Genomic DNA, 20,409 nt, shown 5'->3' on the forward strand with positions numbered 1-20,409 from the left:
AACAACGGAGTACGATATATTAGCCCATAAAAACTGTTGGTAGTTGAAGTTAAAATTTAAGGCTGCTATAATTTTGTGCACATGTTTATTTCTGTTACTGATTGAGTGATTGATAAATTAATATATTATCCTACTGTGTGTGATTGGCTTCTCCAAATTTAAAACTATACGGAGTAATATAAAATATCCATCCATTAACCACCTATCAACTATCTATTTCTGTTTACAACATGAATACAAACTAAACTATTCTAGTTGTTGTTTGCTTGAGTACAAGTCTCCTCACCATCGTGAGATCAACTAGTCTCCACCACCTGCAACCGTCGACCACCTCCACCATGGTCACCACGTTCTCACCACCACGAAACCGATCACCTTCACTTTCCTTCTTCTTCGAAAACCCACAAAACCAAAACCCATTTGTAATTTCGTTATTTCTGTTGTTGCAAAATTTGTTTACGTTCTTGTTACTATCCTTGTCAAAACCATAACCAACCATAAACAATCACCACAACCTTACAACCGTACACCCTCATAACTAACGTCGGCCACCATCTTCTTCATGTAAAACCACCATTGAAAACCTTTTGATTTTTTTTTCTTTCTTTCTTCTTCGTAAAACAGCAACCACCACACATCAACTTATTTTATTGTTGTTTTCTTCGATCACCATCACAGTTTTAAACAAACGACCACCATCATCATGTTCACCGGTTACCCTCCACCACCAAGAACCGCCATCACTCTTCTTTTTCTTTATCTATCTCATCCGCTCTCTCTCACTTCTAATTCCCGTTTTGATTTCCATTCAAACAGCAAACTATGCTGCTCGCCATATTTTTTTTCTGCTGCATCGATTTAACATTTTTTTTATGCTTTATGTTTCTTTTTCTTGTCTTGCGTACCAACGAAAGCTGTTACTACAGCTGTTTGTTTTTTTTTTGTTTGTTATTTATTGACTAAAAGGACTACAATTTTTCTTTATGGTCGACACATACAAAACCTTTAACCCAACTTGTTGATTATTAAATAGCAAGGAAATCTAGCTATACAAAAAAATATTTAAGCCGTGATTTTTTTTTTTGTTATTGGACTCAAAGAAACAAATCATGTTTCTGTTAAAATGGGATGGGTGGATTTCCATTATTGGACTTATTTCATTTATTAGATTGGTATGAGGTTGGGCTGCGAATAAAAACAGTAGCGACTGGAGTCCCCTAAAACCGGTTGGGCTTATGCTTGTGGGCCGTGATCCAAGTCTAGGGCTGCTAGAAAAATTAATAAGCGTGGATGGTGAACGAAGAGGTTACTAGCGTGATTAGTTTATTACTTATGCAAGGATTACATGATGATGATGATGGAGATGGTATGTCGATGATGAAATGATCATGAAGGAATGGTGATCGTGATTTTATGTGAATGATGTTGCGGGAATGAAGATGCCACAATGTTGAAAATGATGAACTCATATTCTCATGATGATTTCAGTAGTAGAAGATGATAAACAAGTGTGATAATGAACATGGAGTCCAAATAGTGGGGTTTGATGGTCGCTACTATACTTGTAATATTCTTTCTGTTTCTGTCAAGACACACAACGAACCAAGTAATGGACTAGTTAGTGGATCCAAGTAAACCATCAAATGGACTATTAAAATGGGCTTCTTCTTTTTTTCTTTTGGGCTGCTTTGATATACAAAAATCCATTAGATATCTGCTATTTATTATGGCTGCCGTTACTATACTTTGTTCCTGATATTCGCTATATAAGTTAAGAAATTACACGCGAATGATGAGAAGAAGAAAATGATGTTTATGATTAGGATACACGCATGTAAAGTTGATGATTAAGAATGATGATGATGATTTTAGATGATGATACATAGAGGTAACGATGGTGATGATAATAAACGAGTTAGAATGATTATGATACGATAAACATAAAATGATGATGTTTATGAAATGAGATGATAATTAGGTTAGTGATGTATGATGATGATAAAGGAATGGTAACAGGTGTTATCGGGTTAGCAGGATGTCGCGGGTTTAAACCCGGACTTGGGCATTCTTTTTATAAAATCTTTGGAAGGTAGATTTCATTACCAATACTTATTATTATTATTATTATTATTATTATTATTATTATTATTATTATTATTATTATTATTATTATTATTATTATTATTATTAATATTATCATTATTATTATCATTATTATTATCATTATTATTATTATTATGAATATCAATATTTTATTATCATTACTTTAGTATAATCATAATTATTATTTTAACAAAGAAAAGATACATGTATAAAAATGTAATTATGACATATATCATAAGTATGTCTAATTACTATTTTAATATAAAAATAAAATATATAGATATATATATATATATATATATATATATATATATATATATATATATATATATATATATATATATATATATATAACATTTGAAATAATAACTACATACTAATTTAAATAAGTAACATACTATGTAATTAATATATATAAACTGGGTTGAATACCATTATGTGTTCATTATGTGTGTTAATATATATACTTGATATAGGTTCGTGAATCCAAGGCCAACCCTGCATTGTTAAATGTCGTCATATGTATTTTTACTACAAAATACATTAGGTGAGTTCATTTGATTCCCTTTTACTCTTTACATTTTTGGGACTGAGAATACATGCGCTACTTTTACAACTGCTTTATTAAATGTTTTTGAAATACATTTTGAACTGCGAATACATGAAATGCTTTTATAAATGTTTGACGAGATAGACACAAGCAAAACATTCCTCGAATGAATTATGTAGACGTGATAATTGCCACCATTGAATTATGTGGACGTGATAATTGCCACAATTGATTTGAATATTTTTCCCCTGATTATTATCGCTTGGTAACCTAAGAATTAGGGAACATCACTAATTTTGAGAATTAGTGCACGCCTAATTGACGCGAATCCTAAAGGTAGCTACGGGGTTTAACACCCCCACCCAGAATGTTCACTAGATGGAAGAGCTAGTGGGCGTGGTGTTTAGTACTTCGAGATTATTATACAGACGAGAGGTTCTGTTTTGGGGATATTCTATGCATTAAGTTAACGTCGGTTACCAGGTGTTCAATCCATATGAATGATATTTTTGTCTCTATGCATGGGACGTATATTTATGAGAAATGAAAATCTTGTGGTCTATTAAAATGATGATAAGGAATGTTTATGATAAACTAATGAACTCACCAACCTTTTGGTTGACACTTGAAAGCATGTTTATTCTCAAGTATTAAAGAAATCTTTCGCTGTGCATTTGCTCATTTTAGAGATATTACTTGGAGTCATCCATGACATATTTCAAAAGACGTTGCATTCGAGTCGTTGAGTTCATCAAGAATATTATTAAGTCATTTATAGTTTGGATATATTATGAGATAGCATGCATGCCTGTCAACTTTCAATGTAAAGGAAGTTTGTCTTTTAAAAACAAATGTAATGTTTGTAAAATGTATCATATAGAGGTCAAATACCTCGCGATGTAATCAACTGTTGTGACTCATTTATAATCGGTATGGACTTCGTCCAGATGGATTAGGATGGGTCCTTTCATGATGAATGAGCAGTATCGTCCCAGAAACGAGGTCAATAAATTTGATATTACCATGTACGAACGACGATTCACTGAGTTGTGCCTATTGTGTCTGGGAGCATTCGAAGATGAAGAAGAGAAAATCAACGAATTTGTAAAAGGGTTACCAGAAAGGATTCAAAAAGATGTGAGTTCACACGAGCCTGCCTCCATACAAAAGGCAAGTCGAATGGCTCATAAACTCATAAATCAGATTGAGGGAAGAATTAAAGAGCAGGCGGCCGAAAAAGCCAACACGAAACAAGTAAAGAGGAAGTGGGAAGAAATCAGTGACAAGAGTCACCAACAAAACAACAGTAACTATCGCTTCAACAACCAACACATCAATCACAACTACAATCGCCCCATTTTTCGCAAAAACAAACGCAACAACAACTATCCCAACAACCACAATAATCGTCTTAACAACAATAACAATCGCAATAACAACCAAATCAATAACAACAATGGCAACAACAATCAGAACAATAAATGTCTAAGGTGTGGAGGGTATCATCCAGATAAGTTCTGTGTAGTAGTGTGTACCAAGTGTAACAGAACCGGACATAGTGTAACAAAGTGTGATGTCTATGGACCAAAATCCATATAAAAATAACATAACAAATAATTCCATTATTTGTTACGGATGCGGAAAGCCGGGCCATTTCAGCAAAGCATGCCTTAATCAAGGGAATAATAATGGGCAAGGCCGTGGACGAGTCTTCAACATTAATTCAGTAGAAGCGCAGGAAGACCCGGAGCTTGTTACGGGTACGTTTCTTATTGACGATAAATCTGCTTATGTTTTATTTGATTCGGGTGCGGATAGAATTTATATGAGTAAAGATTTTTGTGCCAAATTAAATTGTCCATTAATGCCTTTGGATAATAAATTTTTACTCGAATTAGCAAACGGTAAACTAATTACAGCAGATAAAATATGTCGGGATAGAGAAATTAAACTGGTTGACGAAACGTTTAAGATTGACTTAATACCAATCGAGTTAGGGAGTTTTGACGTAATAATTAGTATGGACTGGTTGAAAAAGGTGAGAGCAGAGGTCGTTTATTTCAAAAATGCGATTCGCATTATGCGCGAAAAAGGAAAACCTTTAATGGTGTACGGAGAAAAGAACAACGTGAAGTTAAATCTTATTAGTAGTTTGAAGGAGCAAAAACTAATAAGAAAAGGTTGCTATGTTATTCTAGCACACATCGAAGAAGTCAAACCTGAAGAAAAGAACATCAGTGATGTTCCCGTCACAAAAGAATTTCCCGACGTATTTCCGAAAGAATTACTGGGACTACCCCCACATCGATCCGTTGAATTCCAAATAGATCTTGTACCGGGAGCTGCACCAATAGCTCGTGCTCCTTACAGACTCGCACCCAGCGAAATGAAGGAATTACAAAGTCAACTACAAGAACTGTTAGAACATGGTTTCATTCGACCAAGCACATCACCGTGGGGAGCTCCTATTTTATTTGTCAAAAAGAAGGATGGTACATTCAGATTGTGTATCGACTATCGAGAGTTGAACAAACTTACCATCAAGAACCGTTATCCACTACCGAGAATCGACGATTTATTTGATCAACTACAAGGCTCGTCGATTTATTCGAAGATCGATTTACGTTCTGGGTATCATCAAATGCGGGTGAAGGAGGATGATATTCCAAAGACTGCTTTCAGAACGCGTTACGGTCATTATGAGTTTATGGTTATGCCATTTGGATTGACTAACGCACCAGCTGTGTTCATGGACCTCATGAACAGAGTGTGTGGGCCATATCTTGATAAGTTTGTCATTGTTTTTATCGATGACATACTCATTTACTCAAAGAATGATCAAGAGTACGAAGAACATTTGAGAAAAGTGCTAGAATTGTTGAGGAAGGAACAACTGTATGCAAAATTTTCAAAGTGTGCATTTTGGTTGGAAGAAGTTCAATTCCTCGGTCACATAGTGAACAAAGAAGGTATTCAGGTAGATCCGGCAAAGATTGAAACTGTTGAAAAGTGGGAAGCCCCGAAAACTCCGAAGCATATACGCCAATTTTTAGGACTGGCTGGTTACTACAGAAGGTTCATCTAAGATTTTTCCAAAATAGCAAAACCCTTGACTGCATTAACATATAAAGGGAAGAAATTTGAATGGAAGGATGAGCAGGAGAAAGCGTTTCAATTGTTGAAGAAAAAGTTAACAACGGAACCTATATTGTCATTGCCTGAAGGGAACAATGATTTTGTGATATATTGTGACGCCTCAAAGCAAGGCCTCGGTTGTGTATTAATGCAATGAACGAAAGTAATTGCTTATGCGTCTAGACAATTGAAGATTCACGAGCAAAATTATACGACACATGATTTGGAATTAGGCGCGGTTGTTTTTCCATTAAAGACTTGGAGGCACTACTTATATGGGGTCAAAATTATTATATATACCGACCACAAAAGTCTCCAACACATATTTGATCAGAAACAACTGAACATGAGGCAGCGTAGGAGGGTCGAACTGTTGAACGATTACGATTTTGAGATTCGTTACCACCCGGGGAAGGCGAATGTGGTAGCTGACACTCTGAGTAGAAAGGACAGAGAACCTATGCGGGTAAAAGCTATGAATATAGTTATTCGTACTAACCTTACTACTCAAATAAAGAAGGCATAGCAGGGAGTTTTAAAAGAAGGAAAGTTGAGGAATGAAATACCCAAAGGATCGGAGAAACATCTAAATATTCGGGAAGACGGAACCCGGTATAGGGCTGAAAGAATTTGGGTACCAAAGTTTGAAGATGTGAGAGAAATGGTACTTAAGGAAGCACATAAAACTAGATACTCAATACATCCCGGAGCGGGAAAGATGTACAAAGATCTCAAGAAACACTTTTGGTGGCCGGGTATGAAAGCCGATATTGCTAGATATGTAGGAGAATGTTTGATGTGTTCTAAGGTCAAAGCTGAACATCAGAAACCATCAGGTCTACTTCAACATCCCGAAATCCCAGAATGGAAATGGGAAAACATTACCATGGATTTCATTACTAAATTGCCAAGGACTGCAAGTGGTTATGATACTATTTGGGTAGTAGTTGATCGTCTCACCAAGTCAGCACACTTTCTGTCAATGAGAGAAGATTATAAAATGGAGAAGTTGGTGCGATTATACTTGAAGGAAGTTGTCTCCAGAAATGGAATACCAGTCTCTATTATCTCTGATAGGGATGGCAGATTTGTTTCAAGGTTTTGGCAGACATTACAACAAGCATTGGGAACTCGTCTAGACATGAGTACTGCCTATCATCCACAAACTGATGGGCAAAGTGAAAGGACGATGCAGACCCTTGAAGACATGCTACGAGCATGTGTTATTGATTTCGGAAACAGTTGGGATCGACATCTACCATTAGCAGAATTTTCCTACAACAACAGTTACCATTCGAGTATTGAGATAGTGCCGTTTGAAGCACTTTATGGTAGAAAGTGCAGGTCTCCAATTTGTTGGAGTAAAGTCGAAGATAGACAAATTACGGGTCCGGAGATAATCCAAGAAACTACCGAGAAAATCATTCAAATACAACAACGGTTGAAAACCGCCCAAAGTAGACAAAAGAGCTACACGGACATTAAGAAAAAAGATATAGAATTTGAAATTGGAGAGATGGTCATGCTTAAGGTTTCACCTTGGAAAGGCGTTGTTCGATTTGGTAAACGGGGGAAACTGAATCCAAGGTACATTGGACCATTCAAGATTATAGATCGTGTCGGACCAGTAGCTTACCGACTTGACTTACCTCAACAACTCGCCGGGGTACATAATACTTTTCATGTCTTGAATCTGAAGAAATGTTTTGCTAAAGAAGATCTCACTATTCTGTTAGACGAAATCCAAATCAATGAAAAACTTAAATTCATCGAAGAACCCGTTAAAATAATGGATCGTGAGGTTAAAAGACTTAAGCAAAATAAAATACCAATTGTTAAGGTTCGATGGAATGTTCGTAGAGGACCCGAGTTCACCTGGGAACGTGAAGATCTGATGAAGAAGAAATACCCGCACCTATTTCCAGAAGATGCGTCAATACCTCGAACAACTTAAAATTCCGGGACGAAATTTATTTAACGGGTAGGTACTGTAGTGACCCGAACTTTTCTATATTTATATATATTAAATGAAATTGATATTTACATGATTAAATGTTTCCAACATGTTAAGCAATCAAACTTTTTAAGACTTGATTAATTAAAATGAGTTTCATGTAGACAATTGGCCACCCGAGTTGACCGGCGATTCACGAACGTTAAAACTTGTAAAAACTATATGATATATATATATATATATATATATATATATATATATATATATATATATATATATAGTTAACATGATATTATGATAAGTAAGTATCTCACTATGTATATTAACAATGAGTTATATACATAAAAATGAGATTTCTAAGTTAAGAAACTCGAAACGATATATATAACGATTATCGTTATAACAACGCCTTACTAAATATATATGTATCATATTAAGGTATTGTTACACTATATTTAACATAATAAAATGATAATTATATATATCATTATGTATGTTAACAATGAACTACATATGTAAAACAAGACTACTAACATAAGAATTTCGAAACGAGGCATATATGTAACGATTATCGTTGTAACGACATTCTAATGTATATATATCATATTAAGATATATTCATACATCATAATATCATGATAATATAATAATTTAACATCTCATTAGATATAATAAACAATGGGTTAACTACATTAAATGAGATCGTTAACTTAAAGGTTTCAAAACAACACTTACATGTAACGACTAACGATGACTTAACGACTCAGTTAAAATGTATATACATGTAGTATTTTAAGATGTATTCATAAACTTTTGAAAGACTTCAAGACACATATCAAAGTACTTCTACTTATCAAAAATGCTTACAATTGCATTCTCATTCATTTTCATCAACAATTCTACTCGTATACACCCGTATTCGTACTCGTACAATACACAGCTTCTAAATGTATTTACTATTGGTATATACACTCCAATGATCAGCTCTTAGTAGCCCTTGTGAGTCACCAAGACATGTGGGAACCATCATTTGACAACTAGCATGACTTATGAGCATGAAAACAAAAACTAGTAACCTTATATTGACTAAGCATTAGGCATTTTTTTCAAACAACACACACATCACATTTCTTTGATTTTCTAATCCAAATTCTATATATCTTAACTCTCTCTAAGCTTAAGAACGTCTATACTTCAGTAATATTGATCATCTAGGTCAATCTAGCTTCAATTACAATCAAGAAACATCATCATTCAAGAACACATCAAGAACACTTCACAAATACTTTCAAGTTTACTAGCTTACTTCCAATCTTGCAAATCCATTTCAAGTGATCATCCAATATCAAAAAATCTTTCTTATTTACAGTAAGATATCTTTCTAATTCAAGATAATACTCATATTCAAACTTTGATTCAATTTCTATAACTATAACAATCTTATTTCGAGTGGAAATCTTACTTGAACTTGTTTTCGTGTCATGATTCTACTTCAAGAACTTTCAAGCCATCCAAGAATCCTTTGAAGCTAGATCAATTTTTGTCACTTCCAGTAGGTTTACCTACTAAACTTAAGGTAGTAATGATGTTCATAACATCATTCGATTCATATATATATAACTATCTTATTCGAAGATTTGAACATGTAATCACTAGAACATAGTTTAGTTAATTCTAAACTTGTTTGCAAACAAAGTTAATCCTTCTAACTTAACTTTTAAAATCAACTAAACACATGTTATATATCTATATGATATGCTAACTTAATGATTTAAAACCTGGAAACACGAAGAACACCGTAAAACCGGACATACGCCGTCGTAGTAAAACCGGGGGCTGTTTTGGGTTAGTTAATTAAAAACTATGATAAACTTTGATTTAAAAGTTATTCTTCTGGGAAAATGATTTTTCTTATGAACATGAAACTATATTCAAAAATCATGGTTAAACTCAAAGTGAAAGTATGTTTTTCAAAATGGTCATCAAGACGTCGTTCTTTCAAATGAAATGACTACCTCTTATAATATTGACTTGTAACCTGTATTTATGACTATAAACTTATACTTTTTCTGTTTAGTTTCATAAATTTCAGTTCATTATGAAACCATAGCAACTTGAATCACTCAAAACGGATTTAAAACGAAGAAGTTATGGGTAAAACAAGATTGGATAATTTTGCTTGTTGTAGCTACGTGAAATTTGTATCAAATCTATACAAATCATAACTTAACTAACTTATATTGTATTATACATGTATTCTAACATATATTATGTAATCTTGGGATACCATAGACACGTATACAATGCTTTAACATATCATATATATATATATATATATATATATATATATATATATATATATATATATATATATATATATATATATATATATATATATATATATTATTTGGGAACAACCATAGACACTCTATATGAAGTAATGCTTGAGTCAGCTATACATGGTTGAGGTTGATTCCAAAATAATATATATACTTTGAGTTGTGATCTAGCCTGAGACTTGTATACACTGGGTCGTGGATTGATTTGAGATAATATATATTGATTTATTTCTGTACATCTAACTGTGGACAACTAGTTGTAGATTACTAACGTTGGACTGCTAACTTAACAAACTTAAATCGTTAAAACGTAATAAAAAAATGTTGTGAATATATTTCGATCATACTTTGATATATATGTATACATTTTTTATAGGTTCGTGAATCGACCCGTGGCCAAGTCTTATTTTTTCGACGAAGTGAAAATCTGTGAAAGTGAGTTATAGTCCCATTTTTACTATCTAATATTTTTGGGATGAGAATACATGCAGTTTTGAAAATGATTTACAAAATAGACACAAGTAATTGAAACTACATTCTATGATGAATCGTTATACCGGATATCGCCCTTGTTGAACTTGGTAACCTAAGAATTGGTGTTTATTATAATTGCCACCAATTGACGCGAATCCTAAAGATAGATCTATGGGATTTGACACGCCCCAGTCAGAGAATTTGAACTGCTTTAGTACTTCGATATATATATATATATGGGGATATTCTAGATGCGTTTGTTAATGTCGGTTACCAGGTGTTCAATCATATGAATGATTTTTATGCAGATTGCATGTTATTGAAAGATGAAATCTTGTGGTCTATTATTACGATTTGATAAATATATAGGTTAAACCTATAACTCACCAACATTTTTGTTGACGTTTAAAGCATGTTTATTCTCAGGTGATTATTAAGAGCTTCCGCTGTTGCATGCTAATTTATGGACAAGAGTTGGAGTCAGTATGCTTGTATAATATTGTTTAAAAACTGCATTCGAAGACATATATTGTTGTGTAATATGATTGTAAACCATTATGTAATGGTCGTGTGAAAACGCTATATTTTAGATTATCATTATTTGATAATCGTAGTAATATTTTAAAGGTTATGGTTTGTTTTAAAAATCGAATGCAGTCTTTCAAAAACGTCTCATATAGAGGTCAAAAACATCGCAAAGAAATCAATTAATATGAAATGTTTATAATCAATATGAACGGGACATTTCAAATATCCTCCGGGTTCTCAATTGTGAAGTTGGGTTCAAAAAATGGATTATCGAAAATTTGAATTGGAGTACGTGTTCGACTTGATGATGATTCTAAAGAAAAATCAACGGCGATAATATTGGCTAGATGTCTTGATCGGGTTACAGGTGGTGAACGTATGAAAGGTGGTGAACGTTTTGCTCGGTGCATTCACTGAATATCCTATTAGTTATAAATATAAAAATTATATAAGTTATCAAATTAATAGACTTTTCTGATTTTGCCCATGTTTCGAATAGCCAATAGATGCAGCAGGTAGCCAGAACCCTTTAAATCGGAAGTCCACAACTCGCCACTAACAAATCCAACTGTTACTACGAACCAGAAAATTGGCGTCAATTAATTTAATCGCTTACAATAATTTTTCGTCGAAATTTAAAGAAAATAAAGAAAATTCTATGTCCAAAAAACTAGAGCGTATAAATGAAAAAGAAAAAGAAACGCATCGAAAAACGTCGAAAAAAAATAAGAAAGAAAAATGTCGAAACTTAAAAGTCTAAAAACTAAATCTAAAAAGTTGCGCCTAAAGGTATTAAAACTTAAATGGAATTCTATTTCGAAAACGGAAATAAACTTAATTTAGGCACTAAAATATATAAACGGCGTCGCAAAATTCTAAAGCGCCTAAATCTTAATTCTAAAGAAACAGTACTTAAGGGATTTTACGGCAAAACCTAAAAACTAGAAATATAAAAATAACTACGGCAAAATACTAAACTTAAAACTATATAACAAACGATAAATATACAAATTACGAATAAAAAGCTACAAAATATAAAAAGAAACTAAAGTTATAAAAATACAATAAAAATATTATTTTTATATTATTTATATAAAAGGATTAAATTTATATAATTAATAAAACTAATAAAACTTAAATTACAAATTAAAACTAAAAACTAAACTACTTAATATTTTAATTAAACCCTAATTAAAATTAATTAATAATTATTATTTATAAAAACCCTACCGTATTAATTAGTCCGAGGATCAGACCTGTCCAGTCACACCATGCGATCGCATGGTTTTAACGTGTTGGTCTCATGCGATCGCATAACCCAGCAAACCAGAAATGATTTTGGGCTTAAATCCGTTTCCGCCCAACTTTAATATTTATTTGATTTTTGATTTTCAAAAATATGTATTTAGAATATTTATAAAATAAAATAAACTTATATTTTACAATCTAAAAATAAAAATACTAATTAATTTTATAAATTATAAACAATATCTTTAAGAATATGCTTTCTTTTAATAATACTTATACAAAATATTTTTACGCAATAAGAAATAATATATTTTTACAAAAATTATAGTTTTAATAAAATATAGCGTTTTTCACCGAGTCCCCGGCAGCGGCGCCAAAAACTTGATGTACGAGCGGAGGCGTACGAAATACTATTATTTTTAATACGAAATACGATACAATTTACACAAGTTTTAATTATTTTATATAGATGAGATATACCTAAACCTTGCTACAACACTATAGGCAGTGTACCTAATCGTAGAGTAGTGTAGTTTTTAGTAAGTCCGGTTCGTTCCACAGGGAACTAGTTGATTACGTACTATATTTTAATAGAACTATATTTTTACAAAAAAAAAAAAAATATATATATATATATATATATATATATATATATATATATAAGTAGTAATATTATAAAAGGGGAGTTTTACCATTTAATGATCGGTTTGTCGATTTTTTAATAAAGCGTAAAAATAAATGACAATAATTAAAGTGCGTAAAATAAATAACAATATTTAAACGACGATATATAAAATTGCGATAAGAAATAAAATGACAATAAATAAAATGACCGTAAATAAAAGTACGATGAGAAATACAATAAAAGTATTATGCTTAATTAAACTTCCGTAATCATGATGTTTGACGTTTTGATTTTAATTTATTACTCTGGGTTAATTGTCCTTTGTCCTGGATTTATTTGAAACCTATCTGATTTTTGTCCATAATAGTCCATCGGGCATAATTATAAAATGCTTGTCAAATTAACCTTATACCCGAAGTCAAATATTCCAACTGATTAGGGATTTAGACTGTAACAAGGTTTTAATACTTTGTTAATTACACCAGGTTATCGACTGCGTGTAATCCAAGGTTTTAATACTTTGTTAACAATTACACCAATTACCATTGTATGTAATCCACCACTGTTTTAATGAGTCCATGATATATTAATTTATTCACTTGGCCAAAATGAATAATAAATTACCCAATCCAATTGATTAATTAAATGATTGTAAAATATTCCGTATAAAAGTCACTAAATAGGACATTCGTAATCATTTAATAATTATTAGATTAACTAATTTGAAGATAGGTTCGACAGACTCCAAAGAGTTGTCATTCGATTAGACAATACCCCCATCTATTAATAGTCCATAGTCCAATGTCCACAAGTGTCGGTCTTTTGTCCAAACTCTAATTATGGTACAAAATCCAATAACCCCGTCTTAATATTTAGTCCAACATCACGATTACTTCGACTTAAATAAGCATAATAATAACTTAGTTATGAGACATTAATTTAAAAAGGAAGAACATAGCTTACAGTGGTTATTAATCGCGTAGCGTTACACGAACATAGTTTCGACTTTAAAACCCGTAAAACATTTCTTACAATGTCCTTATTATTAAAATTAACTTAACTTAAAATTATAATATAAATATAAATTCATCTGTTACATACTATAAATCATGAAGCTTAATCCCATTTGTCACTCTATAATTACTTCTTAATTAGGAATGTTGAGGTGTAATATTCTTAATTAACCACAATTAGCACTAATTAATCAACACAAAATCCACGTGGCCATCTCAAATCCTGAAGGAAAAATCACGCTGAAGAATTATCACAACTTTCATTTTCATCCATCTGCTACAAACCCTAATAATTAATCCTTGAAAAATTATATGTCGCACAATCAATCAATCAATCAATCAATCAATCATCAATTGAAGGGTATAAACGAAGCTTAATCCCATTTGTCACTCTATAATTACTTCTTAATTAGGAATGTTGAGGTGTAATATTCTTAATTAACCACAATTAGCACTAATTAATCAACACAAAATCCACGTGGTCATCTCAAATCCTGAAGGAAAAATCACGCTGAAGAATTATCACAACTTTCATTTTCATCCATCTGCTACAAACCCTAATAATTAATCCTTGAAAAATTATATGTCGCACAATCAATCAATCAATCAATCATCAATTGAAGGGTATAAATGAAGCTTAATCCCATTTGTCACTCTATAATTACTTCTTAATTAGGAATGTTGAGGTGTAATATTCTTAATTAACCACAATTAGCACTAACTAGTTGGGTGACCTGGCTTTGCGCCGGTTCTTCACCCTTGATTAACATTAATTACATAGCTAATTATTGAGAAAGTGTTTATTCATCATTTTTTTTCCGTTTTGTCGAGGAAGGAAAAAAAATAGTTATGTGATTGATTTGTAATAAGCGTGAAAGTAATTATTCATCATTTTTTGTTTTACTTTTCGTCTTGTCGAGAGAAAAGATCCAAATGCTCAATCAATAAAGTGAGATGTACATCAACGATTGGTACAAACTATTTATATAATATATATATATATATATATATATATATATATATATATATATATATATATATATATATATATGTGTGTGTGTGTGTGTGTGTGTGTGTGTGTGTGTGTGTGTGTGTAATAACAATAAAACATTTATTAGAAAATGAGTTACGTAGTTAATTTATAATAAGAAAAAAAGGTTAAACAATAATAAAGTGGAAAATTATGTGATTGATTTAATAATAATAATAATAATAATAATAATAATAATAATAATAATAATAATAATAATAATAATGAATACTTATTAGATAGTAAAAATTGTGTGAGCGATTTAGAATGAGTAAGAAGTTTTATGGTTAAATTATGAAATGTGAGAAATTTGTGGTAAGTTTATAAAAACTATGAAGTTAACTATTATGGAAAATGTGGTTGAAGTATATAAAATAAAAATTTTGGGGAAAGTTTGTGAAGCTTCTAAATTTTTCGATTCATTTACTCTATGTATTTTAGATATATAGGTATAATTAATCAACACAAAATCCACGTGGTCATCTCAAATCCTGAAGGAAAAATCACGCTGAAGAATTATCACAACTTTCATTTTCATCCATCTGCTACAAACCCTAATAATTAATCCTTGAAAAATTATATGTCGCACAATCTATTGAAGGGTGGGAATAGCAGCGTGAGTTGATCAATTCTAGGGGTTTCCACCGAATCACAAATCAATTCCTTAAAAATTATACACACTAATTCAAGCTCTGTTCTTTAATTCCGAAAACTATACTTTTCTGTTTCTTAATCGGGTTACATTACATTCAATGATAAGGTTTTCAATATACATCAAATGTTCATTAGATTCAAACAACCAGTGATTACATTTTTGATTTTAGGGTTCGGCGTCACCGAGGATTTCAAAAACGCTCGATTCAAACAGTTGGTAAGACGATTCAATACATGTATGTTTAAATATTATTTTTTTATTTCTAAATTGATAACTTTTGATACACAAATGATTCCAGTGGAGGACGATGGAGTTTTAAAACTTATTTTTGATTTTTGATTTTTGATTTATTGAACTTTTTTGACTTGGATGAATATAGATGTCAATTTTTTTAGTTACTTTCGTTTTTTTGCAGAGAATAATAAATTTTGGTTTCAAACTTATTTTTGATTTATCATGCTAATAGGGTTTCGAACGTCAATCATGTTGTTCGATGATAATTGCAATGTAATTACGATGTACGATCATTATCCAAGTCGATTTACTATGCCAATTAGGTTCAAAGCTTGAAATCTCTTATATTCTGTATTGCGATAATTTTTCCCATTGTTTTTATTGTTGTTAAGAATTTAATTAACTTGTGGTTTTAGTTATCTGTTTAGAATTACTAATGCCTGTTGTGAAGTAGATGATCTTGGTGAAACACGTTAATTATCTTTATGACTTTGCTCATTTTGTCAAGCATGGTATGAAATGTATTAATCGATGCATATGAATATCAGAATAGAGATGTTGAACATGATTGGTTTTAGCAAAGAAATGTTGCAATAGGTGAAAAATGGTATAAAATGTAGTATTGCTATTACTTCCATACGATTTGATATATGGTTTTGAAGCTGATATTATTTTCTTGATGTGTCCCATTTAAAGGTAGGATTTCATTATGATTCAAAATATTGATAAGAATCGTGTTATTCAGCATGACAAACCAACCAAGTATTATTAATATTGTATTACTTTACTTTTAGATATTATTTTGTCGATGTGTCCCATTTAAAAATTAGACGATAAGTCTAGTATGCATTGTAATTTGACAAGACGTTTTCGTCTTATCATTTTTGGGGTTTCCATAAATTGTTGTCCAGTTTTTATGACCATATTTTTGTGATAGTTGTTTAGTTAAAACTGACCATAAAAATATGATCACAAAAAATGGGTTGCTTTTTAAGCTGTTATCAAAATCTTAAATAGTAGTTGTGATGACGAGTATATTTAAACTGGGTTGAGCAATAACAGAAAAAGGATTCATTTGGCGTTGTAACGAATGTCGTTTTCCTATCTTAACTTTGTGATTCTGTAATAACCTACTTGCAACTCCCAATAAGGATTAACATGAATCATGGAAAGAAGGTTAGAGAAGATAGGTTGTTGGTAATATGAAGCAGTTGGATTGATGAATGAAGAATTAGCTGTACAACCTGAAGGTTAGTTTTACTTTCATCCTTATGTGATATACAACATTATCTTGATGTCTTTCCTTTATTTCACTATTTATGAAATAACATAATATGTGTATTAATGTAGTATTGTATGTATTTTATAATTTCAATAATGGAGAAAAGGTTAGAGAAGATGACATTGTGTTATGTTGTTTCAAACAGATGCTAACTCACCCATTGGTAACCCATGGACTAGAACAATAAAATCTATAAAATTATATAATCAAGGTATCTTTGCTGAGGTGTCAGTTGCTAATCACCCTAATGATATGGCTAATGACATGTTAATTTGTGATTAGAAGTTGATTAATTCCTCTTAAATGTAAGAAAATGCCACGTGTCTTTAATTAACCACGGATTAGAGTCTGCAAAAGCACTGGAGCTGCCAAGGTAAGTAGACTGACATTGACTATATCACCAGTTTATTACTTCATGCCACTTTCTTTTCCAGTTTACAAAGTTGGCTGCTTGGTTAGGAAATAGGCTGGAGGATCTATATACTGATCTAAGTTTACGAATGTAATTTATTCGTGTTTCTGCAGGCTGTTGGTAAGGTTTTGCTGGTCCTTTATGGAAAGTTGACCGGAATGGCCTTCCGTGTACCAACAATGGATGTCTCAGTTGTAGACTTGACTTTCAGGCTTGAGAAGGTCACTTATGAGTTGTTCAAGGCTGCCATTAAATAAGTAGTACAAAATCATTTGTGCATTGCTATGATTCTTATTTGTTGCGAGTATAAAACGTAAATATGCAGGTACAAGCATCTTAACGACTTCACCACCACCCAGCCTTACCGAAGAGAGTCTATTAATATGAACATGTTGTTTGAATCTGATGACTTGCGAAGTTTCTGATTGTGTTCACGATGACGAATATAATCTCTGATTGTTGTTTGAATGATTGATGAAGAATTTGAGAAATTGGGATATAATGTTGAAATAGGCTCACGAGCACAGTAGCCAAGTTGATTATGAAATATATATATTTTCTTATTATCTATTTTGATCTGATTTGATGAAAGTGATAATATGATTTTTGAAAATGTAAAATGTAATAGATCAGACTAATATTTGTGTAATGTTTTGGTGTTTTTGTTGAAATCCAGACTTACTAACTAGAAACTATCATATTTTACCCTATCTAACAGACAATTAACTTTTGTTAGGATAAGGGATGAAATTAAGACCTAAAAATGCTTTTCAAGTTGAACATCAAATCAACAGTTCAGTAAGATGCTGGGTTGTGTAGAGGTTTGAGCAATCTCTTATATGTATTGAACAATTGATTGTTCAATGCTAAATGTATTCATTCATAGTGATTAGAATACTACGGAGTAACTTTATTTGTATATTTAGTTTCAACACAGAGAATATCAAAAATGGAGGTTTTAAGGATTGTAATTTTATCAAACCGTAATTTGCTGCTAAATTTTAACGATTTCAATTATTTTAATTTAGAACTGCCGTGCAACGCACAGTCTCTTAAATCTAATACAAATATATAACAACAAAGAGGTTGTTTTGCCGTTTTAAGTTTTAAAGCTGATGTCGTTTTGACAGAGTGAATTATTATAAAAAAATAAATAATACGCGTATAGTACAGAGTAATAATAAAATAGAACTCTCTCTCTTTGAGTTACTCTGCAACTTACTTCATCTTTTTTTTTTTTTTTTTTTTTTACTATCCAAAACCCCCATATACTTTTAAATCCCCCTTTCTCACAATTCCATAAGAATTACACCATGCCATCACCACCATTAAATTCATCTTCTTTTTCTGAACACACCCATACAAGTTTGATTTGAAAAATCAATAAAAAAAATCAGCGACAACTTCAGGCGACGAGTGGCGGCTCTACGGTTGGAGGCAGTGGTGGCCAAAGGGGAGGGTGGTTTTTGTCGGGTGGTGGTAGTGGTCGGAGGGGATGGTGGATTGGTGTTGGTGGTTATCGGAGCGGATGGTGGATTCCCAAGGGGTTGGCTTGGTGGTAGGATGCTTGGAAAGTTCCAAAGGGACCCAAGTTCAATGACCCAAGTTCAATCCTCACTTGCTACACTTTGGGGGGCTTGCCTTTCAAAAAAAAAAAAAAAAAATGCATTCGATGTGTATGACAAAAGAAGCTGACAAAAACTTGTATGAAAAACAAATAGGACTCTTCATAAATTATACGGACTAAAATAATAAGGGTTATTGTTATTCTTCTATTGAATCAAAACTCAAACACCTTTACTCTTTCTACCTAATCCTTTTTGCATATGTTTTCACACATCATTTGTTTTGTCTGATTGTGATCCTATATTAAGGTTTTCAATTTTGGGGCGAGTATGAAGCATGCCGCGTTAACGCGCGGCTGACCTGTTTTGCTAGTTATAAATATAGAGAGAAAGAAAAGATTGATTTAATCAATCTGGTGTAATTTTTCGGGCAAAACTCATTATAGCAAGTTTCCTGTTGTGTGTGATTGCCATGCGATCGCATGGTCAGCATGGCCATGCTCCATCCTTCATTTAAACGTGGGCTGCTCGATATATAATAATATATAATATAATATATATAATTTTATATAATTCTATATATATTATATTATATTCTTGTGCATAGTTGATTGGTAATTTTTGCTCCGTTGACTTGTACGTTGATGCTCGGTTTATGTCTTGGTTTCGGATTTTCGAACGTCCTTTCGTACGCTTAGATATCTTGTACTTTGCATTCTGCGGCTTGTACTCTTGTCATTTTTAGACATTATTCATCAATAAATTGAACCACTTGGATTGTATCTTGTATATTTGAGCTTTTTGGTCATTTTCGTCTTCAAATCGTCAATTCTGTCTTTTGTCTTCGCACTTATTTATTTAAACGAATATTACTTGAAAATAGAACAATTTCAACTGAAAACTTTACATATTGGAAGGATATTGCGCATAAATATATGTTCATTTGGAGCACTATCAGATATTCATTAAAATGCTATTGTTTCGAACTAACTATAACATTTGTCAAATAAAAAAACATTTTGCAAAAATGCTCACATTTCCTTTCTTTCATTTTTTTGCGACTTGCGAATGGTCAAATCTAGGTCATTCACAAAATACATTGCGACTTGCGAACTGACCTTGCGATTTGCGAATAAGATGCTTGACAATGAATTGGCCATAGATGTTTGCGCCAATTTTTTTTAATACAAGCCAATCAACCTTTAAAGTTAACGTTTTTTATTTTTTTGACATTTAAGAATACTTTGACTGCTCATTACTTGC

General features: G+C 31.9%; 1 protein-coding gene across 1 annotated transcript in view; it reads left to right on the forward strand.

The window, feature by feature from the left end:
* LOC139853851 (uncharacterized) overlaps window positions 1–19,143 on the forward strand; it is an 86,729-nt gene extending 67,586 nt beyond the window's left edge. Inside the window, exons 2-3 of the mRNA XM_071843194.1 lie at window positions 17,695–17,802; window positions 18,979–19,143. Of these exons, the coding sequence (XP_071699295.1) occupies window positions 17,695–17,802; window positions 18,979–19,143 (273 nt within the window). The remainder of the gene's footprint in view (window positions 1–17,694; window positions 17,803–18,978) is intronic.
* The last annotated feature ends 1,266 nt before the right edge of the window (window positions 19,144–20,409 follow it).

This window comes from Rutidosis leptorrhynchoides, chromosome 6 (assembly GCF_046630445.1).
Source record: "Rutidosis leptorrhynchoides isolate AG116_Rl617_1_P2 chromosome 6, CSIRO_AGI_Rlap_v1, whole genome shotgun sequence".
Taxonomy (NCBI): Eukaryota; Viridiplantae; Streptophyta; class Magnoliopsida; order Asterales; family Asteraceae; genus Rutidosis; species Rutidosis leptorrhynchoides.